Below are 21,430 nucleotides of genomic sequence, written 5' to 3'. Positions count from 1 at the left end.
TAAACGTTTAAATCGGATACACGTGACACGTGTACCTGTGTATCGCATTATACGTGCTTTAAGCGAAGGCTCTAATTTAAATGAGAAATCCCGGATACTTTTTGACAGTGCCGTAATGAGGATACGAAGCGCCTGTGGCAAGCATCTAACTTGCGCCTCCCCGTAACCACATGGTGACAAATAAAATGTTAACATGCTATATTTTACTAAATGCAATATATTAAATACTATTGATCTCATAAAAATGACTTGGCTTTACATACAATAATGTATATTGCCAAGGTATTTGTATGAATAAATAATCTATATTCTAAATAAGAAAAAATTTCTATTCGTATTCAGTAATGACAAAATAAAAGAAATATAAAACATTTGGCATTACCGACCAAGAGTGACAAGAAGTATCATATACTTTGAATGATACGGGGAAAATGTTCAAAAAATCCCGGTCATTATGCGTTCCCCTTACCCCGATCGACCGGACATAGCCAACGAACCGCTCGTTGTTCAGGAGCGTATTACTCGTAATCGTATCGATAATATGTACGTGTTTGTGTCTAATTGGTCAGGAGACGAAAAACGGCAAGTGCCAGTCGGTGCTGATTCATGTAGAGTAGAATGATCAAGTAAAATGAAAGCCACGTGCAATTTTCAACCGAGTCGGTATCCTTTCTTTTGCGCTCGTGGCAGACGTCTTCTTCGCCACGCCCTTGTTACGGTACTGCTTTTTTATCACAAGGTATGCACATACACTATTAGCGGTTTGTGGGAATTTAAGGGACATCATTCTTTGTTTTAGGTTAAAATACAAGATTTTTTTTTCGTTATTCTACTGGAATATTCGAAAAAGAAATAACAACCAATGAAAAAAAATAGTGAATCTAATGAAACGAATGAACTTTTAAAAAAAAATGAACTATCCAAACGTTTCAAAAATTGTTCGAAGAACCTCAGTACATAAATTTCAGACTTCTGAATTACTCACGCTGTAAATGTCGAGGTGTGGTTGCCAACGAACTTTCGAAGAATGTCATAGGAAAATATTTTTATGTTTATTTTCCGAGACGCAACTCATCGCACCCCTGTTTGGCGAGCATAACAGTTCAAGCCACTGTATTTACCGAAACAATTTCGTAATCAACAGAGCGCGTTGTAAACAGGGAGAAAATAAATTATTCGAGACGCAATTGAGCCGCAAACGCAAACGTTCCGACGACGAGATATACGAGGCGCATAAATATTTGAGAACAATCGCAAACTACGATCGTTATCCTCTATTCGCACTTCATATAACGCGAGCGTTAATTCCTAAGCCGCAGCAAAGCAGGGCGACTTCAAACGCATCTCCTATTATAATTGAATTATTTATTTCTTAAACTACGTATACATTATTATTTACTGTTCATTATTGCTTGCATCATAACTGTAAACATTATTACAGTGAAACAGCAGTTAGTACCAATCTTTGTGTATAAAAAATGAAATGTATCTATCTTATTTTTAAATGTATTTTCCATTTTATACATATAAACCATGATATTTTTAAAGTCGAGTAATTTCTATTACCACTACTCTGTATATTTTCCTATTTTATTATTTTTAAATTTTATAAATATATGTAACGTAGTCTTTAGTCTTAATTCTATGAAAATCCCTTTTTTGGGGAATACTCACGATAACACTAGTTTACAGCCAAAATGTACATTTAATACTACTATTTTTTTCTGATATATATTGGCCTGCTAAATTCGAAATTTTTTCTATAGGTAGGTTTTCGAGATATGAATTTTTGAATTTTTTTCGATTTTTGTCTGAGATAGCTTCACATTTTAGGCCATATCTCGAGTTAGAAACGCCCGATTGGATCACGCAAACCACCATATTAAAGGTAATCGAATTTTCAACACTTGTTTTCTAATCGGTTCAATAGTTTAAGTGTTATAGGTCAAAATATATGAGAAATTTCGATTTTTTTGGTTAAAATCCCTTTCTTCAGTCCCAATAAATTATTTTTTCAAATTTAGACTTTTGTATCGATCCTCCATATCATTTATCGGTACACTGAGGTAGATTTTCATTGACTCTAAAAATGAAAATTCTATGGATATATGTTCAAAAATAATTATTATTCAGCTCGCACTTAGGCTCTACACACGGCTGGAAGAGGCTTGAGGTGTCAAAAAACCAGTTTTTCTCTCAATTGGAGAGGCTCAGGAGTGTCACCAAAAAATATATCAAACCCGATGTCAAGCTAATTTTAAAGTGACAAGTCGACTTTTGTTGAGAAGTACAAGTACAAGTTGAGGAGTACAATTTTGTTTGACAATACTGTAATATGTGTGAATGTATGTCAGTGTGCGTGTGTGTGTGATCTACTGCGTGGAGCTATCGATCGGCGAGCGTGATCACGTTTTGTTTTAAACTGTGCCGGCCGATTGTTAAGACGACCGAACGAAAAGGCAAAAGGTACATTACTACGCGGGGCTTAGTTTTGAAGTTAGTCGTCGATGAGATTTCCGAGAGGCAAGTTGTAGCGAGCGTTTTGAGTGCATAATCAGTTGTGTGTTCTTTTTTTTTCATTAAAATACTATTAATCCTAATATTTCGATAAACTTTATCGTCCTTTTCCTACAATACCATTCAAGAGCTGAGATTTCGAGGAAGTTTTTCCGGAGGAGTGCCCGCCAAACAACTATATATTTGAAACCGTAAAACGGATAGAAAAAAAGTCAAATTTTTTTTAAATTGTCACAATGTAAAGTTTGACCTAATTTTTTACTTGTTAAATCTACATAAGAAATTTCAGTTTTGCATCAGGGAGATGGGAAATTTAACGCTCTTTCGAATGGTTATACGTAGACACCCTGTATACAGCGAAATAATAATATTATAATTATATAAACATCCAAACAGTCTTGATCCTCTTTATTATTTAAACAGCTAACATAACAATATCAAAACCAATCTCACAACCTTTCTTCCCACGCTTCACCATTAGTTGAAATAATCAAGTTTTTATATACCGTACCATAAAAATTGTAAAATTACCTGGAACCTATATATAAACAGTCACGAGCTCATTTATAATTCAGACAATTAGCATAAAAATACCAAGAACGATCCTACAACCCCTATTTGAATCCTTCGATTCACTGTTACTAAGAACAACCAAGATACCACCATGCTATACAAATTTTAACTCTACTCGCAATATCCCAATTAGACCAAATTGCCAAACTTTTACCATACCTAAAAATTCAGAAACCAGTCTCGATCCACTGCTCACAAGAACCCTTGTCTGATGCTTCCAGACTGGGAGTAGTGGTGCACCGCGGAAGTGCAAACAATGGATATGAGAAGAGCAGAGGCAAAGTAGCAGGCTGCAGGTAGAGGAACAGCGAGGGCGAACAAGAAGAAAGAAACGACTCGACTAAAGGAGACCGACACAGGGGACGGTGCGAAGGGAGAAGACGAATTAGCCAAAGTCTGATAGAGAATCGTTCGTGGGGAGGGGGGGAGGGGGGTAACCAAAGAAAGTCAGACAAGTCGAAGAGGGCTAACGAAAAGATGAAGGAGAACGGCTTGTGGACGTTGGTTTGGGCGGTGTGTGTGATAATAGGCCTGAGCATGGGGCAAACATTACAATCTTGTCCCTCCCACCATGACATCGCACCCTGCTTCTGCAGCCTCAAGAAATCCGGCTTGGATATCGTGTGCGAGTTCACGGACATGGCGCGTATCTCCAAGGTCATGAGCACGCTCAAGAGCAAGTTGAACACAGTCATCTTTTACCTGAGGCTGAGGCACAACAACTTGCCGAAATTGCAGCGATACGTGTTCCTCGGCCTCGACATACGCCACCTAACCATCCACAACAGCAGCCTCGCGGTCCTCGAGGAATCCTCCCTCAGCTCTATCGGTGAGTGCTTCTAGTTTAGTCTTATTGTTAGGTGGAGTATTTCCGTTATTGTAATATGTAATGTATGGTACATTCGAGTATGATTTTATAAGAATAACTCCTTACAAGATCATCTCAAGATCGACATATAATGTTATACAAGTGATAACATCACTTGAAGGTCAACTTATAATATTACAATTCTTACAAGGTCATCTGAAGATCAACATATACTATTATACACGTTTTACATTTTATGCATGTTCTATCTTTATCAGCAACAATATTACAATAAAAAAATACACTATTCTATTTAAAAAAACGTCAATAACCTTGAAATCTCGAAAAATATAACCCTGAGATAATGTTTCTGTCTGTCAAATTACAGTGGGTGTAGAATGTATTCGTACACCGATCAATTTCCCATAAAACTTTCGCGTGAAATTGTAGTTTCTTAACTTCTTTTTTTATAATCAATAATATTTTACATATTCTCGGAAGTCTCTAAGATAGATATAGTCCAAACAACATTTACTAGTTAATATAAATTGTGAAATTAACAACAAAGGTGGGTAAAAGTATAGAAACAATAAGTATTTGAATGATTCTTATAACGAACCATTTACAGTAGAGTTTGTAACGTAAACACATTAGTTCATTGCTCCGTACGAATTAGAAAACATCAAATTTCCAGAAAAGTACTTTTAAAAAAGGTTCTAATAAAGGAATGGAAAAAGATCCCACTTCGAAAAACTAATAATTTACTTAATCTAATGCTTAAAAAAGTTACAATAATTATAAAATCAAAACGAAATCCCACGAAGGAAGTACTATGTACTTGTAAATTAACGTAAATTTCTTTTTTTTTTTTACGAAGTTTATAACTTAAACAGTTGTACGAATACTTATTGCTTCAACATTTCTATTGATTAATTGTTTTTTTCTTGTTAATTTCGCAACTTATGTAAGTAGGTATTTTTTTTGTACTCTATCTATTCTAGAGATTTTTGTGAATATGTAGAATGTCATTGTTTATAAAAAATAAGTTAATAAATTAGAATTTTACACAGTTTTTTTGGGGAAATTGATCGGTGTACGAATACTTTCTACACCCACTGTATGTCCCCCAACAAACTAAACATTTTCCTCTTGTACGTTGGTTATGTATGGTTTTATAAGAACAACTCCTCACAAAGTCATCTAAAGGTCAATATAATATACATATCTGAATTTGTCTTGTTATCAATATTACAATAATGAAAATACCTCATTGCCAATGCCAATGACCTTGAAATTTTTTAAAGTATGACCTTTATACTGCAACATAAGGGTCCCATATTTTTTGCAACACCCTGTATACATTTCAAAAATAATTCCATAACAATATGATTTTTTATGGGAATTTTTCTGGACTATTGTACCTTTACAAAATTTACTGTTAGAAATCCATTATTCCGTTCAAACGGAGAACAAATGTACAAAGGAATACCCGTTTCTCGATATTGCGATAACTGATGGTAGTATTAATTTAATGTACATCGAAGACTCAAAATCCCTCTCGAGGATACTTAACAATGGTACTTCCACCGAGGGAAAGAATGATTAAAGACATTGGGGAAGTTTAAATAAGCAGAGGGAATGGAACAAAAATCCCTGGAGGGATCAAAAGTGCGATTAAATTAAAATGAATCCTGATCAACGTCGGTACCCGTCTCGTGCTTCTACCTTCCATAGTTAATCAGCAATTCCCAACTGCACCATCGCCCAGTCACAAATTAGAAATAGAGACGAGGACCTTCTCTGTAGTGTTTACTGAGAAGTAGAAACGAGATGTTCGTGATTCAAGTTGTAGTATAATTAATTATCGCTAATAGGGTGGTTATGAAGGAAGCTATCCGAGACTGGTGTATAGCGGATACTGATTGAAATGCAACTATCGAAGATTGAAACGTGACTGGAAGTGGTTTGAACGTAGATGAGGATTTGAGACGAGATACAATTAACGATTGTGCTCGAGACGCTAGTCTCGAGAATACTCCAATTTTTTTCGTGAAATTCCTGTTCTTCTTTATATTCAAATATGTATTTTGGGATTCCGAAATGATTAAAAAAAACTCTTTCCCTAGACTGCAAATTTGATGCACTAATTACATTCGATATTTAATATAAAAATTTTACATACAATATACATAATGTATGTTGAATATATTCTGCAATTATCATTATAATAACACGTTTATCACTTTGCATAAGTGCACATAACTTTTGATCATGTTTAGCATGTATTTATTATATTAGTTTATACCATAAGTGCATAAAATCCGCAGTCTAGTTATCACTCTTTATTCTTCGTGAAATCAAACAACTTCTGCCTTCATTATTTTCGTTTTAAAATAAAGGAGTTGCCCCAGGTGGTCTGTTCGAAATTTTACAGTATTTTTTCGAAAATTCTCGAAGCAAAATTTTCTATAAGGAGTTTTCTTTTGTTTCTTGTGTGGTTTGGAAAGAATATGAAATTAGCAAATTATATAAAGTAGTGTAACGGTTGTTTCGGATTTCAAGTAGTCATTTCTTATTTTCTTCCAATGAAAATTCACCGAAGAATAATATCATGGAGACTATTGTTCATTCACAGGAACTGGCTTGACGCAGCTGGATCTGTCGCAAAATGCTTTGCTCACGGTGCCGTCGGTTGCGTTACGGGATCTTCACCACGTGTTGATTCTGAATCTGAACCGCAACAAGATCAATGCCATTCACGGGGAGGCTTTCGAGGGACTCGACACTCTTGAAATCCTTTCCCTGTACGAAAACAAGATTTCCACCATAGAAGAGGACGCCTTTAAAGGACTGCACAAGTACGTTTTCCGATATCGCAACACTGCATCCGTTTGATAATTGCTTGACATTAACAAACTAAACTTCGCTTATTGCGCAAGAATTCTCCCCCTTACGAAATAATTATTAACCCCGCAAATGTAGACCTTTAGCTGGCGAGATATTAAGGTACACAGTAACAATTGTGTACACCTTCACTCATAGATATGTGGACCACATTCAATAAATAGTAGATTATCATTTTTAAATTGCTTGTTCCTTAATTCTATTTGTGATATAGAAGTTTTGAGTGACATACTAAATCTCGTAGAGAAACTATTCGCATGTGAATAGTCGCAACGTAGCAATCAGTAGCGATCGAACTAATAGAACGCGCAACGCGTCGTATCTAGGAATGGCGTGAAAAATCACTAATAATAATTTTTCACGGTGATCACACAATAACGATCGCAATCGTTATTAAACTTCGATCACGACCGTGATCCGGAAGATGGCGTTTCAGAAACAGTTCATGTTAAGGGTGCGCAGGAGCCAGAGCCAAACTTCGAGTTGACTTCAGAGACAGTTGCGGAAAAAGTAGGAAACTCCGGGACAAGGACAGAGAGGGCGATACAACAATTCCAAGTGAAACGAGGACAGGGCAATTAGGCTAGCATGATTTTTTTCCAAGATATTGGAGCAAAGAAGCAATATTTTCTAATAATTCTGGTTTTAATATGTTCGTTATACTTTGGCGGATGCGACTCCAAGGCCTGATTTTGCAATTTCGGCCTTAAAACTTTATAAACAATAAAAGTACATTTGCTATCTTCATTTTATACTAAAATTTACTAAAGCTTTTTTACTCAGTACAGTGTGCCCTATACACCATATAAATATTGAATGCTTTTTTTTGAACACCCTGTATAACCTAAGAACAACATAATTCATGAAAAGTGAAAAGAATGTTCTCTACGAATTAGAAGCAATCACGAAGAATCACGAATCACTGTGAAAAATCATCGTGAATGAGAATGAATGTGATTGAATCACGAGTGATTCAAAAGTAGCAGTTCACGCCATCTCTAGTCGCATCGTGTCGACGTAATAAAAACAAAGGCGCATCGGCATTTTCGATCTATCGTCAAGATGGCCGAAAGAAACTGTGGGATTATTTAGATACAAAAGTTCGGAAGAAATGATCAACATATGAAAAATATTTATAGGAAAATGTTACAAAATAAATAGAATAATATTAATTCGGATGTAATAAAGAAATTAATAACTAGAGTGTCGAGATTGATGAAAGAAGATTGAAGATTTTAGAAAAAAAATTGAATTGTTCTCTATTATTACTGGTGGACATTAAATAATCTATTGACAAAATGTATTCTCTAATGTAACACAAAGTAAATAAAGAAACATAATTCACTGATTCGTAACTTTTTATAGATACTTATTCCAAATCAGGAAGTGTCTACATATTTATGAACGAGGGTGTATATGATATTTAAATGTAAAATACATTTTCATTTGAGAACTTAGTTACTTACTTCTTCAGCTTTCGACTTGACACACTGACTGGAAAACGTTGTCTGTCTTATGAGAAATTGAAAAATTAGTAATCAACTTTAGTTTGCTCTGTCGTTTTGACAGTAACTGATTACTTATCAATCTAAAAAGCTTTTAGATTATCCTTAAAACCCACAAATACGACGATTAAATGTAGAATTAAATTCTGACAAAGTTTTCGAGACTTAAATAGACATTTCAATCCAAAGTGAAGCTCAATTTTACAGTACAAGTATTAAATTTAATGCAAACCTTTCTTATTGAGATATATTTTATTATTGGTCCTTATTTTAACCCCTACAAGCTCCTTTATTAATATTAAATATAATATCTTACAGTGTAAACAATTTTATTCATTATCCATCGACTAGTCCAACCAGATATACTACGTTAAAATAAACAAAAAGAAAAATATTACGAGACATCATGATGCACGATACTAATATCACAAATCCTTCACACGCATAGTAAATCTGCGAGACTTTAACCTGCATATAAAATGCGTGCGCTAGAATAGAACCGTCACATGCTATGCATGAAGAGGTAGATTAGTACTAACTGCATGCAAATATTAAAATGTACATTATAGTAGAAAACTGAAGAGATTGAACCTGGGAGGAAACGAATTGCCCAAAGTACCGACGAAAGCGTTGATTTCACTGGATGTGCTGAAGAAATTGGAGATGCAGGAGAACCGAATCACTGGAATTCAAGAGGGTGATTTTGAAGGTACGTTTGCATTTATTAAACAACATTACAATATATATTTTTTACTGTAAAAGAACCATAATAATCCTGCAATTAGTGATTGCACGCATTTTCATTTGACATCTCGAACTCTTGATTCTTTTTTCTCTTCGACGGGTACAACAAAGTTGTCATAGACAAAATTTAAGAATTTTGTTCGAAACTTAAGTATATATTTTAATATAAAACGAAGCGTATATTTACAATAAAAGGATTTCATTCAATATATAAATTCTTTGGCAAGATATATTTTGAAATTGTCAAGATACGGCAAATCTCCAAGAGCATTTCTTTTCTCTTTTTTTTGTTATACAGACACAATAACTTGAGAACGTCACGTTCAAAACATACCAAATAAAGTATTCTGTTGACTGTAAAATTACACTTTTTTTTTTAATTAAAATATGCATTTAAATCTTAAAAACAAATTCTTGAACTTTTGCTATGCCCTCTTGATAACATATAGAAAATCTAACTAACAAGGAAACACTGGTGAGTGTTACACCTTGATTATGATAAAACTTTGTACACTTCTTTGTGGGACCTTCCTATGAATTACACTATCTTCAGTTCATGGCACTTTTGCGTTTCAAGCGGGAAACTATCCCTTTTGCCCGAATCGCTTTTTTTACTTGTGCACTTATAACTCGGAAATGATAAGAGATATGGACACAATTTTAAATACAAAATTTAATGGTTTTTAACATTCTACAACACTGTAGTAAAAAATATAAAAAAATTATTTTTAATAATAATTCCCCCACCATAAATCTCTTCGTTATCCGTTATATACAAATTGTGCTCGCAATTTTGTGGACGTTCTCATACTAAACAATTTTCGTCTAACCAATTTTGTTCTATCTGTTAAATTCGAGTTACTGTGCAATATAGATACGTACGTATACTACAGATAACGTTGTCTGTAGTCTGTGCCGGATGACTAAAAACGATCAAAATTCTCGACGAAAATCTGAAAAAATCATGACTCTCGGTTGAGTAAACAGATTTCAATTATTGAATCGGAAAAATGTGTACTTAGATGAAGAGTTGTTAAAAAATATAAAACAATCGATTCTATTTTTTAATTCTTTTTGACGAAAAAATATGTGAAAAGTTGCCAAATCTTAACAAATTCGTAACTCTCTTAATAATGAACATTTTGGATTCAAACTGTTTTTCGTAGAAAAAAGTTTTTTTCTAAACTGAAAATCCAATTTTTTAAACATTGATAGAAAGTTTTGTTTAATATTTCGCAACAGTTGCCTATCGATTTTAGTCAAAATCTAAAGTTGCCTATATAAATTATTTTTCACATCCTCGGTCAAAATGAAGCGTATTTTGTCAAATAACATATAGATTATAACAAATTTTGTTTAAAATACTTTTATTAATAACGGAAATAAAGAAAATTAAAATAAGTGTTCAAAGTCAAAAATCGCTGATTATTAATTTAATCATGTGTGCTTGCGTTTGTGCATATGTGTATATGTAGATATGTAGAGTATATTCATATACTGTGTGTAAATATCCGCCAAAGTATCGAAACTAATGAATTTTATCACAAACGTTACTTTTTCCGTTGCAATATCGTCTATTACAGCGACAATTTTACAATAGTACATCATTTCCCACTATGATAATTATAAACTAATACACACCGTTGAATTCAGAATAAAAAAGTGCTTTGATTGATTTAGAAATAAATTCAAATTTTTTAAAATTTCAAGGAGGGGCGTAATTTCTTAAAAAAAAATTTTTTTTTTATTTTTTTGGTACCGTTTTATAGGTTTCTAAAACAGTGCAATGTTTATTTAAACATTTGTTCGATATTTGTTATCATTTTCGAGTTACAAGCGCATAAGTAAACGGGGCGGCTCGGACAAAAGGGGTAGTTTTTCCTTTGAAACGCAAAAGTGCCATGAACTGAAGATGGTGTAATTCATAGGAAGGTTCCACAAACAAGTGTACATATAAAGTTTCATCAAAATCGAAGTGTAACACTCACCGGTGTTTTCTTGTAAGTAATTTTGAACAGTTCCTAAGTAAACGATTAGAAATACAAATTAGGCTCCCTGTAGCTCACATATTCAACTAAATGTTGTAGCAAAATTTTGTGGACCTGATAAATTTGAAAATCAACTATTAATCAATCATGCATGAAAGTAAATGCTCTTATGCGAATGGTTAGTTTTCCATTAAGTGGATCAACATCGATTGAGCTCGTCGAGTAGTATAAACTGTCTGTCTTTTTAGGATTGAGAAACCTGGATTCATTAGTTCTGGCTCACAATCAGTTGCGCGAAGTCCCGGCTCGTGTGTTCTCACACTTGACGCAATTAAACTCTTTGGAGCTTGAAGGAAATCAGATTACCCACGTGGATCCCGATGCGTTCATTGGGCTCGAGGGTAAGTGTAGTTGCGATTTGATATGATTCCTTTGAAACGTCGACGCACCATCGCGGTTAAGTGGCATTTCTGTTATCAGGAGACTGCGAATCTTTCGGCAAAATGTAATCTTAATACTTTTCAAATGTTATCATATCAACTTCTTGCATATTCAAATTTTGTATAAATGCTTAAAAATCAGTAGTCTATTTAACAGTATGCATTCAACAATTCCCAAATTTTTTCGAATCGAATTAAAGGGTAGGATTTCCATTTTTTGACCAATTTCGAGGCAATATTCATGATTTTTTTGTATTTACAGTATTTGATATAAATTTTTGAAAGTTCGTACATTTTTTTGTACATATATGCAAGATTTCTTAAAATTTTCAACCGGGCTTCTCAATTTGCTTACGAGTTACCTTATAATATTCTACACCTTGTCAAGCAGAACATGCTGAATATGAATATAACTGGCAATTTAAGTAACAAGAGTATAAAAAAAATCTATTTTCCTTTACCCGCAATAAATGAAAACCCCCTTAAAATTTCATGTTCAGTTTGACAGAATGGCTCGCGACTTAAACGGTTACTGACTTCATACACCACTCCAACAACTAATCACATCTTTAAATATGTTAACAAATGTTATGTATGTTAACAAATATGTGAGACATTTTTTCAGGATCAAGTCTTTATACCAGTACGAATCGAAAAGTCCTGAACAATTTTGCAATCTGAAGCTTTGTTGTTGAGATATAAGCGGTTGAAATTTACAGACGCGGTCGCATATAGACGGCACTCGCACGCGAGAAAGATGCACCTACGCACACTCACAATCAACTGCGAATCAGCTGGTCGGCGGAATGATGCTAGCGAGTGTATATCGGTGCGTCTTTCTCGTGTGTGAGTGCCGTCCATGTGCGGCCGCGTCTGAAAGTTACAACTGTAAATTTCAATCACTTATATCTCAACAACGAAGCCTCAGATTGCAAAATGGTTAAGGACTTTCGATTCGTACAGGTATGTAAACTTGATCCTGAAAAAATGTCCCACATATTTATTAACACCCTGTATAATTGATAAACAACATTTTAGAAACCTTAAGCAACAGGAATATCATAAAAGAAAAATCTATTTTTATCCCCCTACTCCAAAGGAAAGTGATCTTAATCGAAGTGTCGAATTACGAAGTGATCCTAAAAGAAGCTAAGAATAATTCTATACGAAACAGAGAGACTGACTATTAAATTGCTTCGGATTGAAAATTGGCTTTTCAATAATCGATATTCCACAGTGATTGATTTCTATTTTCGTCTACTCTCTAATTAATGTCTTCACGCTACTCGGCATTCTAGCAAAACCATCGCTACCATCACACGTATTACATTTTAATTCCGTTACAGAAAATCTACAATATTTGCGGCTTGGCGATAATAATTTACATTCGGTGCCGAGCGATGCATTGCGCCGTCTACATCGACTACGTCACCTCGATTTAAGAGCCAATAACATTTCCGTACTCCCGGAGGACGCCTTCACCGGATATGGAGATTCGATTACATTTCTGAACCTCCAGAAAAACTTGTAATTTCTTTCAAATTACATTGACCACACGGCAATAAACGGTTGCCCTGAGCCTATTTGTCGATAATTATAAAATCGCTTACTCTCCACAGGATAAAGGTGTTGCCGCCGTTGGTCTTTGAAAATCTCAACTCCTTGGAAACGCTACTTCTGCAGAACAACAAGTTGTCCCACATACCGGAAGAAGTGATTGAGAATATTGTCGACACACTTCGAGACCTCGATATCACGGGTAAATATCGAAGAATTTTTATTTACCCCCCAATTTTTTCGATGGTTCATTTGCAAACGATAATACGAAAAATAAACGTGCCTTTTACGACTGAAGCACTGCTAGAAAATTACCACATTTGTTAACAATCGTTTGAATTGAAAAAAAGAGAATAATCTTATACACTGGAATATTAAAGCAGTCTCACAATATTTTGATCCTGAGGGACACATTCATGTACAGTTTTTAAATCTCTATTAAATAATTATTGAACTACATTTTCGAAGATTGGTATCACTAGGTTTTCTGGCTTGGTTTTTAAGTGCATAACTGTCATTTTAATTACTGCATTGGATCCATACATCACAACACAATCATTTCTATTTTTTTCTTGACATTACTTTGTCTCACATAACTCCTTAATTTTGGCTTAGCTCGTGTTATCGTAACTCTGTACATTACATTTACGTCAGTCTTGTCTTTTGTACACGTCTGTTGGGCCCACAGGCCCTTATCTAGCTAGGGTACTCTAGTGTTGCTAAATCCGTACTGTAACTGGATTTTCGTATGCTACAGCCCCTGAGGGTAGACTATTACCATACCTAAATCATAAAAAACGAGTACACAGTAATAAAATGAAAGATTTCTGAAACATTATTTCTGTTAACTTTCCATTTAAGTATAGGATTCTAATCGAATAACGAAAACCTGCAATTAATGTCGTCACGGGAAATACCAAACTATATCACAAATGGAAGTAGGTAACTATTCACAAATACTTTGACGATAAATATACATTTAAACAACTCCATAATTAGAGCTATAACGAAACCTGTAATTAAAGTCGTCGTAGGAACCAAATTATACTACAAGTTAGAATAAGTAACTGTGACAAATGCTTTTATGATAAATACACAATTAAATAATTTAATAATTAGAGCTGTACCAAAACCTGCTGCATAAATAACAAACATACAATAATAACTCAAGATAAGTTTGATAATATAATTTAAAAAATGTTTACTACTTATATTGTAGATAACAAAACTTTCCCACAGCTACTCTAATTTAAAAGATATTGTCATTACGAGAAACAATTGGACTTGGATAAATGAAAAATAGGAGTAGATTATTTCACCATCAAACAACTAAATCTTTTTTCAACGCATCACGTCGCGTCGATTGCCGTGTTAACTCATATATGGCTCCATATACAAGGTGACTCAGAATTAGTGTAAGAACCGGAAATGGAGAGTAGCTGAGACGATTCTGAACCACAATTTCCTTTGCAAAAATGTCGGATGGTGCTTCGTTTTTGAATTATTATTGAAAATCACCGACCAATAACAACGTCCGAGTAGCTCACCGCGAGAACATACTCTATAATATACAAAATCGATTTTCTCGAGAACGAAACCTCAAATGAAAAAATTTTATTCTTTATTTTCGATTTGTTTTTTTATGTAGAATCACCCCCACTACGATTATACCACCGATGTTGAGACACCCTGTATAATGAAACATTTATTGTAGTATTTATATTTGTAACTCCATCGAAGTCCGAGTATTTCGTTAAAATTCATTTTCATAGTTAACTTTCAGAATTAATTTTCTTACACAGTTGCATGCAAAAGTTTCCGGCCAAAAATAATTTTGGAATTGAATTATGTATAATAAGTGTAAAATAGAAATACAAATATATCATAATAAAGAGCTTTTATTATACTATCGAAATGTACAACTTAAAAATTTGATACAACAAGTAATAATTATTTATAACAAAAATAATAATTTTTACTTCTTCATAATTATCCGGCCAAGTACAAAACATGAAGAAAAAACACGATAACTGAAGAAAAAATGTTCAAAAATGGTTACAAATGTAACATTATCGTCAATATTTAGTAACCATACCCTGTGAAGCTATCACGGCGGCATATCGGTGAGGCATCGATTCAATACGTTTGATGATTCTATCATGAAAGATATTTCTCCACTCTTCTTGAATTTTTGTCCATAAAGCAGCTTTATTGGTACAATTAACAATTTCTATTCTTAGTTTAAGTTCTTGCCATAAATGTTCTATGGGATTCAAGTCTGGAGATTGACTCGGCCAATCTATAATTCGGATCTTATTCTTCGCGAAAAACTCCTGACGCAACCCAGACCGATGTTGTAACCATTTTTGAACATTTTTTCTTCAATTATCGTGTTTTTTCTTCATGTTTTGTACTTGGCCGGATAATTATGAAGAAGTAAAAATTATTATTTTTGTTATAAATAATTATTACTTGTTGTATCAAATTTTTAAGTTGTGCATTTCTACTTTACACTTATTATACATAATTTAATTCCAAAATTATTTTTGGCCGGAAATTTTTGCATGCAACTGTGTGTGATGTGGCGATCAACATGTTAGAGCTTCAGGTTAGACCCTCTTATGTTAACGAAACGACAACAAACCGTACATTTTTCCCCAGACAATCCCCTCATCTGCGACTGTGAGCTACGATGGTATTCCGTCTGGCTTGGGAACCTACGCGACAAGGACGACGAAATGATGTCGAAAAAGCACACGATATGCGTGATGCAGCACGAGCACCGAGAATACGCTGTGCAGAGCATACCCCTGGAAAGAATGGGCTGCGTGGGGAAAAACGCGGGAAGAACATCCTCATCGACAGCCGATAGTCGCATCTACGTGGACACAATCTTCCAGATACTGGCCATCGCCGTCGCCGTCGCGGTGCTCTAACTGCAACCATTCATCCAATACTCGGCGATCTCGATCACCCCTCGTTTATAAACCCAACAGAGCCCAGATTTTCCTTTTATTTGAATTTACGTGGCCCCCCCCCCCCCCCCACCTGACCAATCCGTCACTGAGGTATCCAACGTTGGGCAACATCTAATCAGTAATTATGATCGATAATTAAATTTGCGGATTTCATGAATTTAATTGAGCAGCGAATGTGAGAAATTCGTGATAAACATAATCAGAAAGTATGTGCGCACTTATGCGAAACGGAAATATTAATATTAATATTATGACAGCACTTTGTGGAGTATATTCTACATTCAGTTAGTTACGTAAGTATTCATTCTGTCTATTGAAAGAAGTATAAATGAAATGATAAGTTCGATGCGTACATTTAAATTTTAGATTATAGATATATACATGTAATTCATGTACATATTTATAATAAAACATCCAACCTATCATTTAACTTTACATTTTACAGATTGTTAGTACCCTACTAATCGTCTTTTTGCCGTGGCAAGCAATACTTTCTTATCTTATAATATTAATGAGATGACATTGGATGCTCCCGTCATTGCATGAATTATGAAATATTATATAAATATTAATTTAAAAACAATTAAACTAACAGATAAAATAAATTATTGAATTTAATTATATGTCCAAACCTTAATGATCAAGGAAGTGCTTATTTAGACAAATTTTGCCAATATACACAAACGGTACGAATATTTATGAGACTGACTGTATATTATAGTTTCTCTATGTTTTTATTATTAGTGGTACGTCATAAATGCATAAAATCCACAGTTTATCGATTAATTCGTTCGTTGCTGGGATAATAAAATATGTTTTCCCCTCCAAAATCGTTGATACCTTTTTAATTGAAATTTCACATGGTTTCTTAAAAAGATTGGGTCTCTAAATCCCACTTAGGAGTAGGTGAGAAACTCAGGGAAAGGTAAATCCTCCGCAACGAACTTAATAACTAGACTGTGGATGTTTATGCAAATTCACACTTTCACAGATTCAGATAAAGAATTCAGATTGAAGTGAAAGTCTTATCTTCCTAAACTGTGTAATATGTATTTTATCACTGATATTTTATATATTCTTGCATTCGTGCATGTCCTCATAAATTTTCTCACATTTTCTCACATTTTCGATTGCTATAAATGCACAAACATCCGCAGTCTAGTGATGACGAACAATCTTAGCCCTCGAAAATTACGAATTACTTATTCACTATTGAGGGTTACAAACGTAGTCCATGATTACTGATCGATCTGACAATTGCGATTGTTGGAGTGATTGCAAATTACTGCCCAACCTTGGAGCAATCGTGCCACGATCGCGGAGACGTGGCACGATTCCCTCAGCGTATATCCTCCCTCGTGGAATCGTTTCCACGATCCCAACGGAAGTATCGACGAGCAAGGAGCTCCCGATACGATTTATCTTGCGATCGAGAGTGGGAAGCCCGGAGTATCGATAGCTGGTCGATTGGTACCGTTCATTTCTAATCGAACGTTCAACTTTTAGGCGAGACTTGCGACTTTTCCTATCGTTATTTCATGTCTGGCTATAGTCCTCGAGAAAGTAGAATTATAAACTGGAAGAATCGAGTGCGACTGTCCCGAGAGAGAAATGAGAATTAAATTTTTACGTCGTCGTGGTAATGTACTCAATCGTTTGGAATCGGAGAGAACTGAAAGTATTTACCGTGGCGTTTTATCGAATACATATCAACAGCTTTTTCTAAAATTTAAGGTAGCAAGCGTAAGCGTCGTTTAACGTAAATACGCCACGAAATGGGGAACGTCAGACATGTCATTTCGCTATAGCTTTAGTTTATTAAAGCCTTTAGATCGCCTGCGTTTCAGTTGTAAAAAGGAAACAAAAATAAGTAAAAAACAAAAAAAAAAACACTAGGAACAAACAATCGACGAGCGTCGATCGTTAAACTCGATCGAGGAATTCACTCGACTAGGAGACGATTCGATGGAGTATGACGCTTGCATCTCAATCGTCACTTTTGATCGATACGGAGACCTCGATCGCGACGCTCGATTTCTTCGATCGAGAGTCATGGATCGAGGTATACCCGAAATAAAAAGGGAGTATCTCGATTGTGAAATGCGATAACAGGGTGAAAATGAGGATCCTCGATTCCATTGTTCGAAGGAGCCTAAGGTCACCGAACGTTACATATCAAGATCGTTGCCAAGTGTTTTCTGGATGTCTGTTAAATTCGCGACGTGGGCGAGAATCGTAGTATATTCGATAGGGAATTCGAATGTCCGCTGTTTAACTATCATTCGATTATACACGGGCATTCGTCTCATACATATCAAAGCGTTCCTGAAACGTTGGAACGAGTAGTCGGCATTTTAATGTTCAACTTCGTGCGTCACAATCTCTCGCGATAACGAAATAGAAATAGGAGTAAGTGCTTTATAATTTCATTTTGTTGCTGAACGATGGGTCATGATTGTAAAATAATACGCTTAGAAGCGACAAATTTTAACAATATACTTGAAAGTATCAAACTTTAACAATATTATTCGTCAAAAAATTCAATAATTTTTTACGATTCTCTTCGTAATTTTGTAAAAACGTTCATTTTTCGAAGTACTTAAAATTTGATCAGACTCTTATCCGCAATTTTGATGACTCGACACTATCTGGGGTGTAATAATTGAATATACAAAAAAGGTAATAAATAAGTAAAATAATCAACGATACAAGCTTAAAAGAAACAAAATATATGATGTTCCTAAACTTATATTTCGTTCCTTTAAAAATGATTCAAGTCAATCGACGTTAAAAATTATGAGGATAATCCAATACCAGATATCGAAAACCACATTTGTACTAATAATTATTTTACTAATTTGGCTGGAAATTAAAAATATTCAGAAATGCGATAGAAACATAGTATTTAATTTTTTGCGTGCTTCTGTTCGATTCTTTCTACATATTACTTTTCGTATTAGTCACACAGAAAAGTACAGTAAAGACGTAGTATTTAATTTTGTCTATACATCAATTCGTTCTTTCTATTACCTTTCTATATTGGTTACACAGAAAAATGTACTAAAAACATATGAGTTTTTTTCAATCAAAGAATCGATCTTCGAGGCTTCCTCCTCGGTGATATCTTAAGATCGTTCCAGATGTTTAACTCGATTCACAAAGGAACCGACCCGGTCGAGATGAAATAACGACTGCTGATGGAACGTAATACACTCAACAGGAAACCGACACTTGTCAATTCCGGTACAGCATGAACGCGATCATTCAAACGGCTCGTTGGCCATCGTTTCGTGGCTCTACTGCTACCTAGATAAAATTACGCCGTCTTTCAGCAACGCCCGCGATCAAACATCAAAAACGGATGTTCTAAGTACGTCGCAGTAACGCTTTCGCAACCACGAACATTTCACTTTAACACCTTCAATTCCCCTTAAGGGAAGACACCACATTGAAAGACCAAATATTAAGTGTTTTTCAGGATTTTTTCTTACAGAAAAGAATTTATTTAACGTTTGTTTAACTTTGAGAATAGTTTAGATATATCTTAAGGTACATTTCGTTATCTTTTCAATTCATTTCACACTGAAATTTTTGAGATATCAGTTGTATAGCAAGCTTTCACCTGAGTTCGCCGTTGGTAAGAATTCTGAATTTTTTTTTACATTATTAACACGTCTTCGAAGAATATGAACTAAATTGCGGTCAAGAAATGTAAAAATTGAATATTTTGAGAGTATTGAAAGTAAAAGACCCAATTTTTACCATTTTTCGTATAGCTTTTTGCAATAAAAAACCTACTTTAAACATCGATATCATTGCAATATTGAATTCAGTCATCTATATAAAGTAAGCGTATATAAAATTTGAAAGCAATCGGCTAATTAGTTCTTGAGTTACACTTCTCACAACTTGAAAAAATTCGCAATTTTTCAAAGATTTTTGTGTGAAATAAATCGAAAAAATTGCCTAATCTACTTCAAAACATACCTAAAACATATTCGATATTAAAATAAAAATTCAATAATTCCTTCTCTGTAAAAAAAAATCACGAGAAACGTTTAATAATTGACCCTATAATTGTGATCCCCCCCCCCCTTAATTATAGATTGTGACGTACGAATGCGTCTGCTCGTGTATGGCAAGTTGCGAAATGTGTTCGAAGTTAACGTTTAGGAACGCTACAACGTCGAGGACTTGTAATATTTTTCGATGAATGTGAAAAATTAATTGTGGGGAGGGAGAGGGCAAACACTGTCATAGGATTGGGGCTAACGGGTCAGTTTTACCGGGGCCTCGGGTTTACACCGAAAAAAACATAGTTAAGAAATTTCGTATACTCTCAATGATATAATTCTCAATTCGGTGATACCAACGTTTCGGTAGAAGGCGCAATATTAATGAATTGTTTGAATTTATTCTGATTTATTATCGAGTATCGAGTATGGAGAGTATCATACTTCAAGCAAGATCTGCTAAATTCATGTCTTAATGATGAGTGCAATTCGAAGATGATAATTCAATTGAGCATGTATATTATAGTACGTGCAATTCGAAGATGATAATTCAATTGAGCATATATATTATAGTACATGCATTGTATATCCATTATAGATAAATTTTTAAATAGATATGAAATAGGTGTATAATATTGCTCCTTGTATCGGAAGTATTCATACAAGGTTGAGGATAGTAATTACCCACAATGAATTTCTGAAATCGATTGTAACAATTACAGAATTGTTAAAGATACGTAATTTTGCGATGGAGAGTTTTCAACATATTTCGTTACTCTTTTATTAGGCTTCTTTATACCCTCAAAAAAACAAAAAAAAGGTTTTCGATCGAGTTACGAGTTACAAGTTACAAAGTAATTTTTTCTTGGAGAACATTGAAACTGATTACGAATACAGATATGCTGAAGTGTCGATACGATGCTGGCAATTTTTTGGAAGTTTACAAAGATCATAGGGCTTTAATAGCAAACAGATAAAAAAGTTAACTATACATAACTGGTTTTAACCAAAAATTTGTTTTCTCGTAGCATAAAAAAGCTTAAATAAAGATTATCCAGGTAATTCAAAGAATCAGAACACCATCTTGTAAAATGGTGCATTTTTGAGATCTTCTGTGTTCTTGGAGTAAATATTAAAAATATATTGCGGAAAATTATTGGCTCAATCTTGTACAAAACTGAGAATATTTGTTTTCATATACGGGGGGAGGGGGGGGGGGGAGCTACAAAGTGACTCTCTTGATCTGTGAGGAAACGTATTAATAGGTTACGTGAAACGAGGAAAGTATACAAGACAAATCCCATTGCACGGTGTTACATATCGTTGGAATAAGTAACATTATCGCAATATAGAAATATACATATCGTAGGATATGAGTTAAATCGCTCCTATGCTAAATGCCT

General features: G+C 34.4%; 1 protein-coding gene across 8 annotated transcripts in view; it reads left to right on the top strand.

The window, feature by feature from the left end:
* The window catches only part of LOC128888581 (slit homolog 3 protein), a 362,389-nt gene extending 341,847 nt beyond the window's left edge, over positions 1-20,542 (top strand). For 7 of the 8 annotated variants that reach the window (XM_054145576.1, XM_054145577.1, XM_054145575.1 and 4 more), the window contains 7 exons: positions 3,312-3,919; positions 6,534-6,756; positions 8,877-9,016; positions 11,288-11,440; positions 12,826-13,006; positions 13,099-13,238; positions 15,698-20,542. In XM_054145576.1, coding sequence (XP_054001551.1) covers positions 3,568-3,919; positions 6,534-6,756; positions 8,877-9,016; positions 11,288-11,440; positions 12,826-13,006; positions 13,099-13,238; positions 15,698-15,972 — 1,464 coding nt within the window. In that variant the 5' untranslated portion in view covers positions 3,312-3,567 and the 3' untranslated portion in view covers positions 15,973-20,542. The remainder of the gene's footprint in view (positions 1-3,311; positions 3,920-6,533; positions 6,757-8,876; positions 9,017-11,287; positions 11,441-12,825; positions 13,007-13,098; positions 13,239-15,697) is intronic. The other variant, XM_054145582.1, reaches the window with a different exon arrangement.
* Positions 20,543-21,430: the final 888 nt, after the last annotated feature.

The sequence above is a fragment of the Hylaeus anthracinus genome, unplaced genomic scaffold (genome assembly GCF_026225885.1).
Source record: "Hylaeus anthracinus isolate JK02 unplaced genomic scaffold, UHH_iyHylAnth1.0_haploid 11994, whole genome shotgun sequence".
NCBI lineage: Eukaryota > Metazoa > Arthropoda > Insecta > Hymenoptera > Colletidae > Hylaeus > Hylaeus anthracinus.
Note: the sequence above shows the minus strand (reverse complement) of the source record. Positions and strands in the feature narration are given on the sequence as shown.